The sequence below is a fragment of the Branchiostoma belcheri genome, unplaced genomic scaffold (genome assembly GCF_001625305.1).
Source record: "Branchiostoma belcheri isolate BF01 breed outbred unplaced genomic scaffold, Haploidv18h27 scaffold4, whole genome shotgun sequence".
Taxonomy (NCBI): domain Eukaryota; kingdom Metazoa; phylum Chordata; class Leptocardii; order Amphioxiformes; family Branchiostomatidae; genus Branchiostoma; species Branchiostoma belcheri.
The window spans coordinates 3,949,950-3,970,679 of NW_017804020.1; the positions used below are offsets into that span (position 1 = coordinate 3,949,950).

The 20,730-nt window shown below is 40.9% G+C and overlaps 1 protein-coding gene across 1 annotated transcript in view; it reads right to left on the reverse strand.

Moving 5' to 3' along the window:
* The window catches only part of LOC109477163 (gamma-aminobutyric acid receptor subunit beta-3-like), a 31,865-nt gene extending 16,637 nt beyond the window's left edge, over positions 1–15,228 (reverse strand). Inside the window, exons 1-4 of the mRNA XM_019778227.1 lie at positions 14,928–15,228; positions 14,488–14,555; positions 8,945–9,165; positions 5,250–5,332 (exon numbers count right to left, since the gene is read on the reverse strand). Of these exons, the coding sequence (XP_019633786.1) occupies positions 5,250–5,332; positions 8,945–9,165; positions 14,488–14,555; positions 14,928–15,117 (562 nt within the window). The 5' untranslated portion in view covers positions 15,118–15,228. The remainder of the gene's footprint in view (positions 1–5,249; positions 5,333–8,944; positions 9,166–14,487; positions 14,556–14,927) is intronic.
* Between the last annotated feature and the right edge of the window lie 5,502 nt (positions 15,229–20,730).

Below are 20,730 nucleotides of genomic sequence, written 5' to 3' on the forward strand. Positions count from 1 at the left end.
CTAAATGACATTTGGCATTAAGGTAGAGTGGCTCGCATCAGTTTGGGACACCATATATTAGTATAAAGTCAGTGTGGCATCACATAAGAGAAGGTCGCTGGGAAAATAAGGACACCTTTTACACAAAGGTGAGGGAACGCCATCGGGAGGGTTATGTGCAAGGTCCTGCAGAATGACGACTGTACTTGGTGCTTCCCGAAAAAATATTAGTGACCAGGAGCAACACAATAAAACTTTGCAAAGAGATGTATATTCTTAAACTCAATATATTTCTACTATTGATAGTTGTCTGTCTGGTATCTTTGAGGCTAATCGGGCTTTCAGCTAGAAAGATAACATTTGCAAAGCATATCCATAATATTTACCTTTGAATACAGTCTGCTCTGTTAATTCTCATTCAAACCTCAAACACATTCCTCATATGGTCAGACAGGAGTCTAAATCCTTCCTGCTACAAAATTGCAACATGATATAACCCAACACTTAGTCTAGTTACCATGGTAACTCTGTTTCAGCAGGTCATTGACCTTTTTGGTTTGGAGAAGAAGAAGAGGAAATGTAGCAAAAAGAATACGTTTTCCTTCTGTAAACATTACAGAACGTGCATCTGTCAAAGCTTAAATGTGACGTGTATCAAATATTAGAGTAGTAAAAGAAGGAAAATCGTTCCCCTGATATCGGAATACAAACTTCTTCCCTGAGGATACATAGTATGGATAACATGTATTTGACAAATACACATCTAGAGTGGGGCTCTGCCAGCGGAAATGCGGAGTGGCGTGTCCTCAGTTCCGAACATTTCTTCCCGCCATTAGGGGTCTAATGCACACACTGTCTGCACCAAGGTCATTGTTTCTGGGATTAGCAACAAACCATGAGAAAGCTTTCTGCAATCGATCATGTGGAAATGACATTTGGACTTCGATAGGAACTGATTTATGGCTTTGAAATGTGAGCATTCGATGGGAGTGAGCGATAGGACACGGTGTATACGTGGTCAGAATCACACCTAGCCTCTACTCCAGTCGGAAACTAAAATGCCTTAGGTTCTGGTGACCTTTCACGGACACAACTGTTGTAGCAGTTGCTTGAGTTTTAGTTATGTCACCGTCAAATGCTTATCTATCACTGTATTGTGTACATAATACATGATATAAGATAGGTACATCAATATTAGCACTTCGATAAGGGCTTCTCTTGTTCATATCAGTAGAATCTGTGACTGGAAACCTGACAGACATGGATCAAAGCTGTCGCGCAATGACATCTAAATCGATGCAGTTACCAAAATCGAAGGAAGTCGAATTATCTTCGCCTGCATATGAAACCACGATAAACTCAGGTGCAAACCAGATTTTTGTTACATGATCACGTTTTGTATTATGCAAAGCGGCGTTTGTTCAAAAGTAAGTTTTTTTTGAAAATGTACAAACAGATACTAGGTAGAGTGTATTGACCAGTTAAGAGAGATATTTTTTTCAATTGTGCCTTGATGGTGCATTTTCAACCTCATGGCATTTGCGTGAATTTAACCTTTTTTTTTCAGAAGAACCGCTTGACACAGCAAACGAAAGATGCTAGCTCTGCAACTCTTGAACGTCATTGTTATTCAAACCAAACTGCTAGCTTCTGGGTATCTCCGGCCTGGAAAAATGTGACCATTTCTGCCCATTTAAGCCTACAACGCCCGCCCAGCGGCTGTGATCTGTGTTCTATGTAAATAAGAAGTCTGCGTGTGAAGGGTTTGAGATGTGCGAGCTGATAAGACAGTCTCGTCCCCTGAGCAAGTTCTGTGTACTTGACCTATACGTGATGGATGCCAAGACAGCCTGCATGCAGTAACGAACATAAAGTGCCAGGAAATCATATCATTTCTCCTGCCGACAATAATTACCCTCCATGAAAATGGGGGTATTGTTTTTACTCTGTTTCATGTTTGGTCTGATATCCGAAGATCGGTGAGAAGGAACTGTACGATATTTGGCAGATTGATGGATGGGGCCTTGGAGATTGTGTAGGTTGACTTTGAGCCCCTGGTGATTGACCTTGGTACTGCAGTTTAATTTTTTTATTCTGTTGTTTGCGCGTTATGGACTGTTTGTGCGATATTAAGGTAGCATGTAGTTGTTATTACCATGGTTCAGTGGTTTAAATTTGGGCTTCCTAGCTGTTTGCGTTTGATATTTACAATATGTTTAAAGTTGGTCTTTTTGTGTTGAATGTTTGGAAAATCTGGTGGGTCGTTTGGTATAATATTTGGTATGTGGGTAGTTGTTGAGTCTCTTTGCGTTTTAGAGTGCATTAGCAGGTTGTCGTGTATTTTTATTGCTTAATTTAAAAGGATTTTCATTTTTTCACCCCTACTTCATAATAGGATGGTCTGTTTGACCCAAAAGTTGGGACAGATCTAGAGTGTTTTTGTTTATATACCTCCAGCTGGCAGGTCAGGCTGAGACAGCCCAATCTATTTTTACCCCTAGACAGAGTGGGGTGCTTGAGAGGTCATTGACCTCACCTCTTCACTATGGTTGGTTGGCTGGTTTTATTATAGGTCTGTTAGTGCTGTTAATGATAGCAGGTTGTCGTATATTTGTATTGCTTTATTTTAAAGGATTTTTACATTATCACCCCTATTTTATGGTAGTGTGGTCTGTGTTTAATCCTAGTTGAGACACAGGCTATGTATTTTTATCCCTGTTTGACAGGCTATATATTTCTTTGGTCTGTTTTTTTTTGGTCATTGACCTGCCGGCCTTGCTAATGGTGTGGTTTGTTTGTGTTGTTATTGAATCAACTTCCTGCTATCAGCTTTTTTTATATGACTCTTTAAATTTGTCTATACCTTTCAAAAATAAATCAGAGTAAATGATCTTCCTAGTGAAGATAGTCAGATGTACCATCATCTTTGTTTTCATGAATTGGCACAATTAAAGAGATCAGAGTAAGATTCCTTCATTACTATTCGCTATGACATGATATATATAAAATAAAGTATACCAAACACATTGCAGGCTGCTCATTCATTTCTTTACTTATTTCTTTCAAATCAGAACATACAACTCTAAATAATTATAAGTAATAAACCTCACTTGAAATTTAGCTGAGTTGGTAGTTACATGCTAATAAGTAATATTAAAATTATACCAAGACAAAGCAACTCCCACATTATTCATGGCCATATAACGTCAAATTACATTTAAACCCATCTGCCTTCTTCTAACCATTCTTCATCTTCATCTGAACATACCTTCCATATACAATGAATACAGGTGATAACATAAATAAAACCTTACAACACCAACCTCCTCCATGGAGGGAAGATGTCCCTGACTTCTCCTTGTTTCTCACTTTTTTCTTTGCATTTCAAACCACCTGCGCCGGTTTCTGACAGCTATCTGGTACAGAGCTGTTGGGCTAGCCTCTTTAACCCTCAGACCACCGTAGGTATTTTTGCGACTTATCTTACCGTATGTAACTGACCCCATAATATTTCGCATGAATATAGCTTTTTAGTGACTCTATTTTGTGATTTTTAGGTATGTATAGTTTCCTTAATCTGAGGGACAACTTGGCAGAATTAGGTGGGAATAATATCTGGCCTTCAAGCAGCCATGTCGATGACCTTTGACTCCAAGTCAATAGGCAACTAGGTCTAGAGTCACAATTTTTAGTTCTCTGAGTCAACATGTTTAGGTGATTCAAATGGCAGCAGGAAACTCAAGCAAACATATCAAAAGCTGACAACAAAAGACACACTTGTTAAAAGTGTAACCCTCAAACCACTCAGGGTTAAAAACAGCTACTTGAAGTATACAAATGAAGCCGATAGACTACCATTTCTACTATACAAACCAAATTCTGGCTTGAACTGTAACTGTTATAGTTTATCCTTGAGGCCGTGACCAATTTATTCCTTGGGTTCTCGGATATTTCAAAGTAACTCCTTAGGGTACATCGTGAAATGTCGTGTCCTAATATTCTTTCTGATTCATAACAGTGGTTTTGAACTCGGTCAGTGTTCGCCAAGGTGCAAATAAATTCCTACATCTTCTTTCCCGTTATAAATAGCAACATCACCTGGGGTGCAGTTAGATACCTCAGGGAATCTAAAGCGTTATCGTTATCTTGTAGTTCAGTAATATAGTAACTCTCGAAGGTATTTCGACTCTGATTAGCTTTGTTTTAAAGTCATTCTGTGGCCTTGCCGATTCGAATGTAACTTCGTGTAACTTTTAGTACAATCCTGGGGCGATGTCGAGGTAAAGATGCGAAGGATAAGTATAATTCTCCCCCGTCCAGGCACCTGTGTTTAGTGAATGGCTGAATTTTGCCACAGTCAAAGAACACCAATGGTGTAACGAATTCACCCCCTTACTTTGCATGGGCTTAAGTTAGCAAACAGGAGCCAAAGATTGTATTTTGGAGATTCTTTCCTATGCATTCTTGATAATGAATCTGTGTGTTGCCATCAAAGCAATCCTGAAAGACCAGGTTTAGCGACAGTAACCACCTTGTTATTATAGCATTAAAGACAAGCAAATAATGAAACAATAAATTGTAAACCTCTACGTAAAATTATCCAATATTCGGTGTTCACTGTATGTGGTTATACTCGAGGTAAAATCATTGCCAGATCTGTTAGTCGATGCCTCTATTGGTCAGTATCACACGATAAAAGAATGTTCATCCTTAATATAAAAAAGTACGTACGATATTCTCATGAATTATGAGGGAAGCGTCCTTCACATACCTTCATGTACCATTAAGTAGTTTCTAATGTCCTAATTTTCAGGGTTTGCCTACAGCTGTTGCAGTTAGATCTGGATTTTGGTGGGTTGATTTAGCTCTTGGCTTGTTTTTATGACCGGGAAGTTTTGTCGATAATAACCATACAGACATACAGCTCTATTAAACAAGAGAGATAAGAATGTACGCTTGTCAAAACAGTTGATGATGCATTACTGAGTGATAACTACAACACTGTAAATCAGATACTTGATAACACGCGTTAGATCTCAATACAGGGCATTATACTGTAAATCATGGTATATAAAATATGGGAAATCAGGGGTCAGGTGAACATACATCTATAAGCCAGGTTCGCTCGAAGATAAAGTGAGTGACTACGACATTATAAATTTGATGGATAATGCCTACAGCCTCAAAACCAAGACATGATGTTGTAAATTATTGTCCGTCCAATAGGGGAAATCAGAGGTCAGAGACCATTTGTAAATATGGAGACTTACAGCTTTCCAGCTCCAGGGTACATGTCTGCTCATCCAGCGGGTATTTTCTCAGGTCCATCTTGCACGCAAGGACAGATGTTATTCTGCAAAAGAAGGTAGCGATCAGAATGTATGCTTGTAGATGCGAAGTGTATAAGTATAGAAAACTAAAACAATTAAAACTTCGGCTATCAATGTTGGCTTGTGATCAGTATTATTGACACGTTTTTCAAGTTTACATCGTAGAATTGATTGGATGTATTCTACCATAAGTGCATTTAGGCCACATTGACTTGATTGTATGGATGACATCCTTTGAAGGCCCCCAAACTAGTGCGCGCGAGCGAATAGATAAAACCCCCCCCCCAAAAAAAAATGCTGGTAAACCGCAAGAATACAAAGCTGGTGTTGTGAATTTGTGGTATTAGTAGTACATGACTACTTGTACAACAACGTAGTTACCACGGGCCCCCTATTGTCACTTAGAAACCATGGGCGATGGCACCTAGGCCAGGTCCTACTCGGAGGTTTTTTTTTTTCGAGAACAGGCAAAAATCAATGCGCGCGGATGTCATCCATTAAATTACGTCTGTGGATGAAGATGGGGTTTTCCAGTATGGGGCCACCCAACATGCACATAATCCACCGGAGCTGAAAGGATAATGAGAACGCCTGGTGATGAATAGTATAAAGTACTATCCAGGCTGGCAGGAGAGACTAGTGCGACACTTATGCGTTCGGACGCCCACGCCGACGAAACAAAATTGGTGTGCTGCTGTCAAACAGAGATAATGATTCCTAATTTCATCTTGTTAAAGGCATCCAAGGCGATTCCAGAGCAGCAAAACTAGAAATATTCTGAATAAAGCAATCTTTGATATTAACACGTACATCTTCACATTAGCACATTTCAATCTGTAATTTTAAGAAATACAGAGACGAGCCCAAAGATGAGTCCCTTTTTATGCGTGGTACACTAAAAATTAGCCTAGGGCCCTTCCAGTAACCATTTCCGAGTTTTGGGAATTTTTGCTCCATGAGGGTCAATATACATTGGGATCAGTATGTACTAGATAAGTGACTAGAATATTGACTTTAAAGAAATGGGTTTCCAAGCCCTAAAAACTTCATTGGATGCCTTTTAAAACATTGTCTTCTATGTTTGCAATCCAACTTTTCCCTCATTTTTGTGCTGCTTCTTCTCAATGAGACTTCCCAACCTGAATAAGATTCTGAAACTGATGTCAAAATGAGAAAGATTGTGTGTTTTCTATTGAGTATTGTGAAGAACATTATTTTCATCCCCGATGCATATGTCCGCCCCACAGGGGTACATTTCCTGTGGTAAATGCTCTGGAAATTGTTGATCCCCGGGTTGAAGTATCATCTAATGCGGCCCTCAAGCAGCAGTTACCATATGTTACATAATGATTATCTCTGCATGGTCAAATTGAAAGTCGTCCATCAAGAGTCACCAGTGATAAATTGTGACTGCAAACTTTGTCACTGTGTATCAGCATTTCGTTTAATCATGTTCATATGTTTTTAAGAAAAAAAAAACTACCAGTGGGCGAGAAAACAATCGGAGCATATCATATTGATATGCAGATAATAAACAGACGTCTATGGAATCAAATGAGAACACAAAAGTATTTTCTATCGTGGTTAGACCTTACCAAAGACATTATATATGACCGAAACGATCATGAATGTTACAAGGACTCTGACATTTCTGTCAGTAAGAATGTATGATCTCATGTTGAGTTAATGGTCGCGCTATTGATTGACTTTATTTAATGTTTGTCCCTCGTAATCCACGCGAGGTGGAAAACGAAAATGAAACACTTAACCTGTACCTAGTGTGTATGTATCTCCAAAGCTTTGCCACGTATTTCTATCGCAAGCAATTAGGTCCAAAGTACTGCTGTTTTTACGTCGCTGACTCTAGTTTGACTATATCATGACATCCCTGACTTCAACGACCACAGCTCGAACTTTCAAACGAGGTGGAAAACGAAAGAATTAACCTGTTCCTAGTGTGTATGTACCTCCAGAGTCTTGTCCTGTCTTTCTATCGCAAGCAATTAGGTCCAAAGTACCTCTGTTTTTACGTCGCTGAATCGAACTTGTCAATGACTAAATCATGGCATCCCCGACTTTAGAAACCACAGCTCGAACTTTTTCTGTGAAAAGAAGTAGGCTGTAACATTCCGTCCGTAGGGGATGCTTATTAGCCGGTAACCAGCAGCGGTCTCTCCGCATCTTGGTTTATTTGCAGAAACTTCAATTAGTCAAAACGAGTTTAAGTACGCCGCGGGGAAAGGAAGCCAAGGATGACGAACAGTGGAACAGCTGCTAATCACCTGCTTAGCGTCCCAGAGGCACCTGCCTGCGTGTCGGCACAGCTCAAATGGGTCGCGATTAAGAGATAAGTGGGCGTTGACACATACGTTACACCATTGTGCCTCTCTCCATTCCAAAGAACACTGACGGGGTCGAGCGACAGAGTGCTCGACTCGGAACCAAGCGGTCCCGGGTTCGAGTCCTGACATGCCAACGATCTTGTCTCTTCCTCACTTTGCTCAGGTGAAAATTTGTATTGTGCCCTGTGTTGGTGACGGCATTAATATAAGTTGAAAAAACTTGAGTGTGCCGTCACCACGTCTTGGGATTATATGTTGGGATATTTAAAATAAATGAACACTGACGGCACGTACTCACTGCCGGGAACATAAACCATACGTCTGCCTACGTGTTGAATGGTTTCAATGGGTATTATATACCAGATGGTCTAGACATACTAATCAATGTTAAATACAGACTTGGGGCAGAAAATAATTTTGAATAAAATGATCAGTTGTCTTACGAACGAATAATGGTTTACTTGTCAATGAATAGATAACAATGATGTGGTATGCTATAATAGTTTATCTTCCCATGACACTGACAGAAAAAGCAACAAGATTGCTTGAGGCAAACATAGGGAATTAAGGTAAGTGCACCGTCTTAAACATCCACCCACGACAAGAATTTTTTATAGCTAGAAAGTTCTTAAGGACTTAAAGCTACTTAAGAACTTCCCCCATGGACGCACAAAATTGTACGAAATTTAGTTCCCGAAAATTTGACATTACGGGTGGCTCTTTGTGCATGTTTCCGTGCATGGTGGGGATCTGTTGTACGTCCCTGTGAATTTATCTAAGGAGGGCAGTGGGGATAGCCATGACGAATGATGTCCGGTGGCATGAATTGCAAAACGGCAGCTTGACAAATGTTTAGGTACGTCATAGCTGCTTGGGATCACAAAAAATTCAAAACACACATAAATATATATATAGACTGGTCAGTTATAACTCTTTGCAGTTATAACAGCGCAAGGGGCTATGCATATGTTCCACAATAACTACATCCCATTTCCACTTATAATAGTTGCCATATGATCTCTTAGCTTTAGAACCGCAGTGGGCTTTTGTTTTATGCTGTATAAAAGCGACCCCCAGCACAAGGTTCAGATGTTTGCCTCCCCAATAATCCCCTACGGTATTTTCAGTCAAGTTAATGGGGCCAAACATCATCGTATAATGCCTTAGTGAAGACATGTTGAAACTTAGAGACGCAGTCTAGAGTCGTACGGATGGGTTAGATGGTAGGCCGTAATCCTACAAGTAACCCCTAGAAATGGGCGTGTCGGTACGGTACAAGATGGATAAGCTTACCTCATGCCGTATATGAGCTCCCCATCGGGGAACAGTCGTATCAATCTGTTGTCTACAGTGACCTTGTGGAGAAATGCTTCCTTCGAGTTAAGGAGGAAGGTATCGGGTACCCAGAGCGCCTCCACTAGTCTGCCGTCCAGACTCAGACTCCTGTTCATCCCCCTGTAGGCCAGTCTCTGGTCCTTCCAGAACTGCCGCAGAAGGATGGTAATGGTGTAATCCTGCAAATGTAAGAAAAACAAATCTTATTGGAAAAGATGTGCATAGAATGTAAAGCAATCGTTTCTTGACCATGTGTTGAACGTCAATAAATTTACTGCGATGTTAATGTTGTCTGGAAAAAGGACAAAAGTTCTTAGAAGATTCTGAAAATGTATGAAAAACATTTTATTGGCAAAGGTATGCTCCTTTAAGTTAAAGTTTAACTTGCATAAAATGAAAAGCAATCGTTTCTTGATCATGTGTTGAACGTCAACAAATTCACTGCGATGATGTTGTCCGGAAAATGGACAAAGTTCTTGGAAGATCCCTAAGCTTTGACCCATTCAGTTTTCCATGCAAATCAATTGATATCAAATTTCAAATTGATAAACAACATTTCAACATTCACATAAAGATTTATGTTTATTGCATGAACTTGAAATGATCAATTACATATTTCCTAGTCGCGTTAATTGTTCTCAGAAAGGATTAGGTAACTGCCATAAGAAACTTCCGAGATTGAACGTCTGTGATTTCCGTGATTCCAATTGTAAGCAATGTTTAACCAATTAGGACTGATGAGGATATAAATTTGGATCTATTTCATGTAATTAGGAAGATACTTCTACTATGCAATCTTGCTGATGAGACGTGTAAATCTTGTCTTTATGATATAGGAGCATTTCATGATGGCAAATACAGCAGCCAAATAACAAACTTTTTAAGTATCAGAATCACCCTTCTGATTTAGTACTTTACGTCTGTCAGTCTCTGAACCTCTACGTTCTGTAGATGTGCTACACACTATTTCGAACCACGTTAATTCAAATTATACAAATCCTTTGATTTACTGCCATGGATGAACAGGGCGCGTGTGCATGGCAGCATGTAAATGTTGCTCTTATCCTGATTAACAGAGAGAGTAAATATGTGTGGCTTGATTAACAGAGGGAGTAAATGTGTGTGGCAGCAGCAGCTGTCACCAATGGCGGCATCCCGAGCGTTCTCCGCACGCTCACACAGTGACACACTACGTACTATATGCTTACATTTATCTTAATCCTCATCTGCAGATCAGGCCAAACTGCTCTATAGCTCTCGGGTTTGCCAAAAATTGTTTCACACATCGATGTTGCTCGTAACCTGCTAGCATCCATACTCAGGGGACTCATGACATTCTACCGGTTGGTTAGTGGCGATTCCAGGGGTTTGCATTAACCCGCCGTATCCGCGGGACCAAGATTGCATCCCTACAGTTGTAACGCATGTTTTTGTTTGACGTTTTCTGCTAAGGCCAGCGGGAGCACGGGATTTTTATGGATATAGCAAAGGCCACAGGGAGTATGGCACATAATGGCTCATTTATCCTCCTAAATATGCCAGGCATCGAGGGAACATGACAGTCTAAATGGATTGCCATGAGGCTTCATCCGAAAAAAGTCCTTTTTCAAAGATCTAATAAAAGTCCTTAATTGGAATTTTCGATTTTCGGCGATGGTACATACATATCATCTAGTTGTTGCCAACAAATGTGGAACAAATGTTATGTGAACAGGAGTGGCGTGAGCAATTCCCCTAAATTCAAGAAATGCGAAGCAAATTTAAAATTCTAAACGTTCCATTCTGTAGTTCCACGTCAACTGCTCCGAGAGTTCGTGCAATATATAATATAAGATCGTTGCCGAGATCGCAAAGCGTTTGCGTCCTATTTCATTTTTTTTTGCTTTAGACGTGAATAGAAGGCAAAAACTCAACGCTTGAACGCTCTGTCAATCTCTGTCGTTCTTGGCCAAAGCCCATAACAATCGTTTAGACGGGTTTTTCCACCAAGTATAAACAGATCCCTGCTGTTTTCCTATCTTTCACACTCATCCTTCATGCTTCTAGCACGCGTACAAATGCTCTAGACCAACATGGCAGTTGCAGTCTTAGTCAGTTTTGATTCATCAAAATATAGCCACAACTCATGGGTATGCCTTGGATTTCAATAGTGTTTTTTTTTGCTTTCTGTCGTTGACTTTTCATCCAATCACCAACATCGTGTCAATTTCCATGCTGCTGTTTAAAGATGTTAAGCTGTAGCCATGTTAACGGTAGCATAGGTTATGTGACAGTCTGCATTCCTTTTAGTGCCAATCTTAGTGTACCAGGGCTATCAACGCGACCTCGGGCAGGTCCTAAATGAAACATATAAATGAAACATATAAATATTCAGTACCAAATGGTCCTTAGACTAGTTTGATCACTATCAGTGGCTGGTTTGGCGTCTGCATCCAGCAGAGTAACCCTCAGGAGAAGTGTCAGGGATTATGTGTATGGTAAACATGCACGGTGCAGATCGGTCATGTTGTATCAGATAGAGTGGATGTTTGTTTAATGCGAGACCCAGGCAGGATTATGGCTAATCCCAAGCAAGGAACACGGGATTAAGACGCCGCCGAGAAACGCGTAGAGTCCCTGGCGCCGATAATAAAGTGACAGCTGCTTTCAGGCGTGGTCTGTACTGTATGTGCCACCCAGATGTCTGAATGTAGGGACTGACACGGCCATCATACTCGGAAAATCTGTATCTGTACACTGTAAATGTATTTGTGCATGAATATATATCTGTACATGACTCTGTATGTGATTGCAAACAAAGATCTCGGGCGATTGCCATAGACATACATGTAAATGTTTGAATGACGTCCACTATATAACATGTAATCTTTTATGTAGTTTTATGGTCTTTCGAGGTCGTAGCGCTAAGTCTAGACAACACTGTGGAGGATAAAGACTTGCCTGAATCATCGAATACTAGTAATTAGAGTTTCAAGTTTAAACTATCTATCTGTGTTGCTCTATATGCTATACCATGTTCAACTTTTTGACATGCCCCAAACTCAGTCTTCTTATGCGCTAAGGAAATTCGGCGTGATGGAGGATCTCCGTTTGATGGTTTGGCTGCCGCCATTTCCCTTAGGGTCTCATTAGAAGGAGCCACGACACACAAAATTAGCCTGAATGGACAGAAGTTCACTGTCTGATGCCAAGAGATATGCACTTTCTGCCACCAAAGTCCAAAGCTTTTTTTATTTTGTGAAAACTTTTCACTCTTGGCTGACTGCCATGTACATGAACACAACATGAGCTTTCTGCAACAATAGAAATCTTAAGTTAACGAACTTTCTGCAATAGACGGGTCCATTCAGTAAATAAGGCTGACAGAGGTTGCTGAAAATTTGGGTAAGTCCCAATTTACTCAGTGTTGGTCAGAACGTTGGTCAGAGTCTCTTCGTCATAAAATTTCTACTACATGTTTCTGTCCTTTCCAGAATCAACCTGAGCACAGGGGAAAGGCTTACAACTAAATCGGACGCCCTGGTCCATGAGACCTGGAAAAGCTGTGCAGAAAAGAGAAGGGGCAGCGACTTCCATACCGTACGTATGTACGATCACCTTATCATCAATGTCATAAAAGTTTACGGAAGTAGCCAAGAAAACATGATTTGAATAAAGGGTAAAACGTAAAATTTATTTTGATACCCTGGCATAGCAACACACACACACACACACACACACACACACACACACACACACACACACACACACACACACACACTCGTACACTTTCCCAAGTTACGTGCGTAGGTACAGGTGCCGACAAAACAAAAACTGCAAACTGCGTTCGCCTCTCATTCAACATGTGAGGTCGCATTTTGAATATGTCCGAAGCCAGCAGACTTGCCTAAATTGCCAATTAAGATTAAAGTTAGCATTGGAGTGGCGAAAATGTACACTGCGTCTATCGGCTGCTGAAACAACAAGCAACCGGCAGTTGTGCCGCAGGGCTTTTCTGTGATAACCATTTATTACCGACCGTCTCCAGGGACCCACTTTGAACAGTTGTGTCAAAGGCCATTTGATCCTCACGGGTCAAAGTGTAAGAGTCAGGCCGCTCTTTTGAACAGTTATGTTTCATTCTACTGATGCTACATGTCATTTGGTACGAGGATTGGTGAACAGTAGATTCATCAATAGATAAGAGGTAAATGCGCTGCTCAAAGCTTTAGACCTGCCTCTGGAGAAGCCGACTCTGGATGGGTTTGCCCAAACGCAATTCGAACTGAACCAGTGGAAAAGGGGAACGCATTAAGAAGACAGCAGATCAGTATATCATGACATCTCCAGGAGCAAAAGCACGAGGGCAGGCCCAATTATTCATGCTGGAGTTTCAAAAGGAAGCCCGAAGGTCCGCCGCGCGCGCCGGCCTGACCTACTCCCGCCATTTGCCGGCACAGATAAGGACGCCGGGCTGCACACGGGTCGAAGATGGAGACTTTCACAAAACTTGCCTGGAGCCGCCAAAATATGTCGGCGGCATGGAAATCTAGATGGTGTGAAAACTCAATAGATGGATGCATCGACTGCGTTTGACATCAGAGATGATCAGGATTAGATATCACTATAGATAGGCCCCGAGACAATCATTCAGGTTTCTGCTTTCCATACATCACATTTGCTTTCAATGTATCATATTATTTCCAAGCCTTCAACATTTGCAATGCCGGTTTTAGAGACGAGATATAGCTTATCCATACAATTATTAATGGCATTTCCATCCATTGTAGACTGGAGGTCGTGTTGCGAGCATTTGTGTGACGACAAAAGTGGTTGAAATTACTGCTCACCGGTCTTAGAGTCCAATGACCCCCGTATTATTATCATCAGAGGCGGCAATGCCGGGAACATTCGTGTGGGTCTAGTCAAATAATGGGGTAGAAAATGCGTATCTAAGTGCAAGATTGGCTTTATCTCTACTCGTCAGGAGCTCATACAACAAACTGGGGAGTCGATGGCTTAGCTCATGCTGGAGCAAAGTACCGCAATAGGGTGAGAATCATATCGAAGCGGCACATTCCTGACGTCATCCTCGTGCCTGTGTGTAAATTGGACTTACAGACTAGTAACGAGAATGATGGACACGTACAATAAGTGCACTACAGAGGATTTTCGGGTTTCTGATAGTGTCACATAATTGAATCGTATATATAGGCATAATACAAGAAATTTAAAAAAATCTAACATGGTTACTACCTAAATCTAAAATTCGACGAAAACCGACCTGTTCCAAGCACACAAGAAACCGTCCTCAAACACACCATCCTCAATCGTACTGGATGTCGTCCAGGAAATACCATAGGCTTATCCGTCTTTCATGGGGGATTGTCGCCATAAATCATTTTATATAATAAGGACCCCGAGGACCACAATTAACCGTCCATGACCAGGGAAAACGTTTGCCCAGAGACAGACAGTACAGTTACGTGATTGTTAGAAGTTAGCAGACGGGCGGTACTCACCAGATCCACCTCTGATACGGAGTCGATGCTGGCCACGGTCATGCTCATGTTAATTACCAGGGCCTCCTCTACATAAAAAGAAGATAAAAGTACTGATTTATTCAGCAAGTAATAACATTTTTTGACATACGTTTCTGCAAAGTATTTCATAACCTGGCTCTGATATGGCATGGATGCAGGGAGCTTCTATGACCCTGACATTCTTTGCATTTCTAAACTGTGCATTTCTCACTCAGCAATCTTAAGTCGTACGTGAGATACAGCTGAAGAAATGATCCCGAAATACGCAAGGGAAAGATTATTTGAAGCTTCAATGATAACGAACAGGTGTAAAAACATGGAAGGTACCATTATATATATAGTGCGGCATACATTTGGGTAATGATCATTCTGTCCCAAGTTTAAAGATATCTCGCTATATAGAATGCCACAGTACGTACTGCCAAAATTCGGCCTGAAGTTCCTGTCGTAGCCTTCCAGAAGGCAGCTGATGTTGGGCGAAGCCTCGTACAGGACGCAGACTGTCTTGTTGTTGGAGGCGTTTCCCTCGCATGGTCTCCACCAGACAAACACTAGCCCCGCCAGGGCGAGACGTAACAAGCAGGCGGTGAGCTGGAACGGGGCGGTCATGGCCGGGTAGCTCAGGCGCGCGCCACAGGTTGGAGTCCACCGCCTACCTCACACGCACGACTGTCGTCTGCCTCATGTTTGTTCACTTTGTTGGTGCCTCTGCACGCCGCTGCACACGGTTCACCTGCTGCCGAAGAGGGCGGTGTCTCCCCGTCTAGGAAGCCATACATTATGCATAAACCAGGCAGGTTAACGTACGTACGCGCCGCTCGCCGGTCGGTCGGATCCGTCCCGGGGCGTAGCGAATGTTTCTGACTGCAGCCGACGCCGCAAAGTAAAAAAAAAGTTTGCAGACGATTGGAGAGGCGAAAACGTGATACATTTCCTTATGCGTTACTTGGTTATTTGCAGGCCTCCAGCCAGCCTGGGGCATGCACGATATTTCCAGCCAGATCACCGAACACGTAATGGCGTTGACGGCTAAAATGTCTTTTTCATGTAAAATTACAACTTTTCTCCCTTCAGACAAGATAATAAGGGCCATAGAAAGTCGTTAAAGTGACGACTTGGCTATAATGTGTCTTCCTGAAAAGGAAATGCATATTTTACAGCAAATTTTGATAATATATTATACAATTCAGGTAAAAAAAAGGAAACACACTTGACTAGCCAAGTGAGAAAAATGTTTTGTTGCAGCTCGTTTAACAAAGATGATCGTACTGATTAGCAGATAAACAAATTGGATGTGACATGGACAACGGTTTCTTCCTGTCCGTCCGGATACGCCAGCTCCTATGCTGACGATAAACACACAACGCGGTAAATTGACTTTAAAAGCGTCGATGACCTATTTTAAAAGTGCGTGGTAAATGTGTTTCTGTGTCCCCAAAGGTGTTCTAACAAATACGCCGGGGCCGCTTGAAAGTACATATGTCGCCTGTGTGCTTTGCACCACTGGATGATAAGATCGAACACGATGAGGGAGGTGTAAAGATGTCGGCATAGTCTGCAGGCCACGGAGAGATAACAGTCTGATCTAGGTCAGACAGGATATTTGGATGGAGTTCTAGATGGAGATTGTTGGCAATGCGATGGCCATGATTTCGGGAATCGGGTCATTGTACGGGGTGATGAAGTGGACACTTTTCTGTACAAATTGTCTGATCCATTGTTTTGATCACAAACGTTTCCGACATGGAACAGTTGGTGAGTTGGTACAGGCAAATATTAGACGTGATTAGATTAAAATGGAAATAAACGAGAGATGGGTACTGTGTCAGATGGAGCTTCAAGTTGAGAAAATGGGGGCAAAATGACGTTGTACTGGGGTTTCTGATGGTGAGTTATATTCGGGATATTGGTCAATGGCTCAAATGCTTTTTTACACGAGAGAAAAGAATGGATGGATACTATGTAGTGATCAAACTACATTTTCAGTGTTCTGCAAGATGACAGATTTCAAAATTTTGAAAAAAATGTACAGGCATTAATGATTCAAAAATCATTAATGCCTATATGTTTTTGTATATGATAATATATTGTTCGGCGCAGGTTTCAGTTTGTTAATTTTTTTTAATTTAATTGAGAACTTTTGAATCCGAGCCTGATTTCTTTCTTTATGAACATTTTCAGACTGAGTTTTCTGTTGCAATCTTGAAAATCACCCTGCAAAATGAAGACTGCAGGCGGGTGTTTCGAACACTGCACAGTGTATAGTAATAGTGACTCACTAAGCCAGATTGGGATTGTGGAAATACTTGAATATGTATGAAGTTTTATTGAACACGACATGCTGATGTCCAGCTTACCTGGATAATAGTGAATAACATAGGGATAACACGTCTTTTTCTGATATGTAGCATTCACCAGAAAACAAGGCTCATGAGAGCCATTCAAATGATTTGGGTTACTGTACAGCCAGTGAGGACAGATGTTTGTTCACCTTAGACATGAAAAGTTTAAGGTTATACCCATATGGAAAGCAATCACGTAGTAGCTTATTCCATGGTGATGTTCTAGGTGTGGAACTTCCTCCTAAGAGGTGGTGAATGGAGGAAGAAAGGATGATTTGCTTCAGTGGAAGTGACAAGACGTGTCCTTGCTGAGAATGTTCGAAGAAACCGAGCAAGTGGTTAATGATAAATTGCCTAACGTTGCCAAGTTCATATTTCTAAGAAAGGCCCTTATTACTCAAGAACGTCGGCCTGGATTAACTGCTTTTAAAGTTTTCTTAACAGCGTGGCGTTTTTTCTCTGTAATCAGTGTCCTGCGGCTCATGGTATCATATCCACGAAGTCCTTCTGGGTTGAGAACCCCTGGAGTCTTTTCCAACTAAAACCAACCGGGATTAAAAGAGACAGGCTAAAAAAAATGACAAATAGATTGCACCCATTTTAGTCTCCGTTTATCAGTGATGAATTGTAGCAAAGTACGTGGATTTACGTGTATCTCTTTGTTGAGTGATTTGTCTGAGCCACTTTTGATGTGCCTCCCCATTTGTGAGGAGCCCAAGAGGACCGGACGTTTCCCATAGGGGTAAACAGAGATTGGACATAACAGTGAATCAAGGCTGTCTGAGGGCGTCAATTTTGTTTTGGAAGGATGTCTTAATCGTGCCATTGTACTGAGTGATGGTCTATGGAGAACTGTGCAATTTATCTGGCTAATGGAGAAAAATGCATTGGAATTCCAAAAAAAGTTAGAAAACAATGTTGATAAACAGAAAAGGTGCCTCTTGGCAGATGAGGGTTGTTGTTTTCTCTTATCACATTAGGATTACTCAAATCCGTTGAGGCATAGCGCTATGAAGAGTTAGCCTGTGGCAACAATGGGGAAAGACTGATAGACACTCCAAACGTCGGCTCTATTAAGACGAACAAAATAAATGACACATGATTTATATATTGTGGAATTGGACATTCACCTAACACATAACAGATACAATTGTCGTGACGAACAAGGGATTTTAATGAATATTGGTTGGGACATATACTGGGTGCTACATATCTTAAGTGACCACATTTACTTTATCGTCAATGTGTTCTTATAGATGAGCACTCAGGAATGATTTACTCCATCTAAATTCGCCCGGAGAAAGAAAATGTCGTGAGGTTTTAACGCTTAGTCCAGGTATATGAAGAGTAGCGTAATCTTGGCGTCACATGGGAAACTTTTTGCGAACACTTTGGCAAAGTTTGCAAAGGAATTTCTCTCGTGCCGTTGAAGACAAGATACAGGAGAGTGTGCAGTCCATCTCTGCCAACGTGATGGACATTTGTAACGTACCGGTCTCAGCCGCTTCCGGCAGTCCGCATGCTGGCTGCCTTCTTTACGTGGTGATATGCATTGACAGTTAAATGCTAAGGCCACAGAAAGTAATTTTTATGGGTAGCATCAGCGCGCGCATTGATTTTCGCCTGATTTTGGAAAAACAAAACAAGAAATTTTGTTGCCCTATAACAGTGGTCAACATGCCGAAAATGGGTAAGATGGCATGTCTTGCCATGCCGGAACGTGGGTGGCAGATAAATATGAGGAGGGGAGACAAGACAAGGCTCTGGTTTATTGTTTTGTCTTTTCCTTTGATGCAGTAATGTATATTTTATTCCTTTATGATCCCACTGAATCAAAATTATTTGTACAATGAATGATTGAAAACTGGATGATGGATGTTGTAATAGCTGGCAGTAAACTTCATATCATTTTTGTTTAACAAGGTTGATAATGTCAAAATTTGAAAATGTAAGAATCTTGTTTGGGTTTTTTTTGGCCCGCCTGTTTTTTTATCGCCCTATCACATTAGATTTGTAGTCTGCGGAGGATGCCATCTATAAAATTTGCTTGCTGTGGCCTAATGCTATGGGATGGACAAGAATGCTGTGGATAAAGTTCAAAGTGTTCTTTGAAGCTAGCAAGCATTTTAACTTTCTTCTATTGAGTTCAGAAAAAAATTATATCTCGTAAACGATTTATCATGTAGCGAATCTACCGTGGGTGTATACGTTAAAGGACAATAAGATGGACATTGGGATACATTTGAAGATACGCATCTGTCGAGAGAGCAATGCAGGCGCTCCACGTACTGGCACATGTACTATCATCTTCCCAGTATACGAGTATAGTAATTCATAAACAAATATATACACCTGATTCTACTTTCATCTTGCTTGGAAGCAAGGTATTACATGTATTCAGGTGTCAACCAACGTCAAACACTTTTAGTCAAATGAAACAAAAGGCAAATATTTACTGAAGATTTAGAACTGCTCAATGGTGTCCTTACTATTATATGTTATCATATTAGCTCTCCTGATATCAGAATACTAACGACTCTGAGACTGTTACAGAGAGTTAATCAACTTACTTTGAACTACATGTCTCTGAGATGAACTAACAGTAAATCGGTCTAATTCACATAAAACTACTCGGAATGTATATTACGTATTGTACAATATTGTTATAAAGCCCCTGTTCAAAAGGTTCCAAAATCTAGATACGTCACTATTAATGATACTTTGTAACTTGTTACAACAAGCATAGAGTTATACACCTAACTTTTATCCGTAAATAATTTTTATTAGATAGGTGAATGATTGAAGAGTAACGTTCTTTTTTTTTACAACCAACTACAAAGTTCCTTCGCAAGCTAATTTTCTTGAAAAGGCAGTTTAAGGTGAAACTAAAAAGTGTTAAACGGGAGTGCAAACGCAGGGTAACAGCCAGAGGCTTTCGAGGCGGTTTCTGCTCACTTTAATTTCAGCAGTTATCGTCAGGGCGTTGATGCTAAGTCGTGGTGCTCGTCTTCCCGTCCATCATACGTCCACAGAGGTAACAACTATCAGTTCCGTCCTGAGAGCTCTGCGTCACACGGTCGGATGGTGCCTTGATGTACTTACCTCCCACCACACAATCACGTCTCGGATTATCAGCTGTGAAGAGGATGGATGGGGGACTTACACAGAACCGTGTGGCTGTCTTTGCACCTGCTAAAGAAGATTCTTTATAAGTCCCGTCCATAAATATTCCCCGGCAAAGCTACGGTGTGCAGAGTTAAGTGACTATGACTGTGTGAAGTGCCGTTACAACCCTTTAATGCAATCTATCAACCCACAGAGCGTGTATGTCTAATGGCCTGTTAGAACCAGGATTTCTTTGTTTAATTTGGAATTTGTGAGAACAGGATAAGCAAACAGCATCAGTGTGACTAGTATAAGTTGTCACAGTCTTAGAAGCTGTCACTTGGAACTTGGATAACAGAGTACCCTTAACTCTTCCTTTACGAGTTCCTCTATAAGAAGTGGGTTTTCATGGTTGATGGCCATTATCTACTCTCACTATAACGATAAGTACGATGTTATATTGAAGAATTGGCCTGACCTCTGACCCCTCCATGCCAACATATAGGACTGGACAATGACAATGACTGGACTGGACAATGATGTATTTTTTGTTATTATTACTATTTATTACTGTTATTGGTTAATTACTGTGTTTTCGTTATTATCATTGCCATTATAATTTATTTATTGTTTTCGTTATTATCATTGCCATTATAATTATTAATTGTATAATTTTTGTATGCTAATGTTATTATTTGTATGTGATTGTTGTATTGTGCTGTGTAATACAGGGCCCCGTTGAAAAGCAGTGCCATCACTGAATTGGGTTACCCTG